Genomic DNA, 619 nt, shown 5'->3' on the forward strand with positions numbered 1-619 from the left:
CGGTAGGCCATGTCTAGCCGCTATAAATACAAACCCACACCCACACCATGTCTCCGTGCAGGCAACCAAGCAAACTACCATGGCATATTCTGCAACGGAGCTAAGCTTAGCTAGAGCAAGAGAGATTTGCGCGATGGGGAGTGGGAAGAAGAGGGCGGCGCTTGCATCCCTGTTCGGGTTCAAGAACAAGAGGGAGGAGGAGGAGGAGGCCACGGCGGCGACGCGGCAGCAGCATGATGTGGCGGCGGCACCGCAGCAGAGGTACCATCACATTCACAGGGTGCGGCCGAGTGACGACGACGACTACACCCGGCACTGGTACGCCGAGCGCGACATCGACCGGAAGGCGTCCGAGTTCATCGACAAGGTCCACCGCCGGATGCTCGCCAACGAGCAAGACGGATAGTATAAGCCACCGGTAGGGGTCATATGTATAATCGACAAGGTCTATCCGGTTGAGCTTTGCTGCTAGCTAGATCACGCATGTCTGCTATGTATGCATGGTTGCTTGTATTTATGTGTGTTTGTGTGTGTGATTAATTGTTTTGTTTTGATTGGATATTTGAGTGTGTGTGTGTGTGTGTGTGTGTGTGTGTGTGTGTGTGTGTGTGTGTGTGTG

The 619-nt window shown here is 54.0% G+C and overlaps 1 protein-coding gene across 1 annotated transcript; it reads left to right on the forward strand.

The window, feature by feature from the left end:
- Positions 1 to 133: 133 nt before the first annotated feature.
- On the forward strand, positions 134 to 406 carry LOC119345345. Its single transcript, XM_037615464.1, has one exon. It carries the CDS (start codon positions 134 to 136, stop codon positions 404 to 406), a length of 273 nt encoding a protein of 90 aa, XP_037471361.1.
- Positions 407 to 619: the final 213 nt, after the last annotated feature.

Source organism: Triticum dicoccoides, unplaced genomic scaffold (genome assembly GCF_002162155.2).
Source record: "Triticum dicoccoides isolate Atlit2015 ecotype Zavitan unplaced genomic scaffold, WEW_v2.0 scaffold228193, whole genome shotgun sequence".
NCBI classification, from domain to species: domain Eukaryota; kingdom Viridiplantae; phylum Streptophyta; class Magnoliopsida; order Poales; family Poaceae; genus Triticum; species Triticum dicoccoides.

Coding starts and splice junctions, on each gene's coding strand:
- LOC119345345 (XM_037615464.1), top strand. CDS start 134: ATGGGGAGTGGGAAGAAGAGGGCGGCGCTTGCATCCCTGTTCGGGTTC.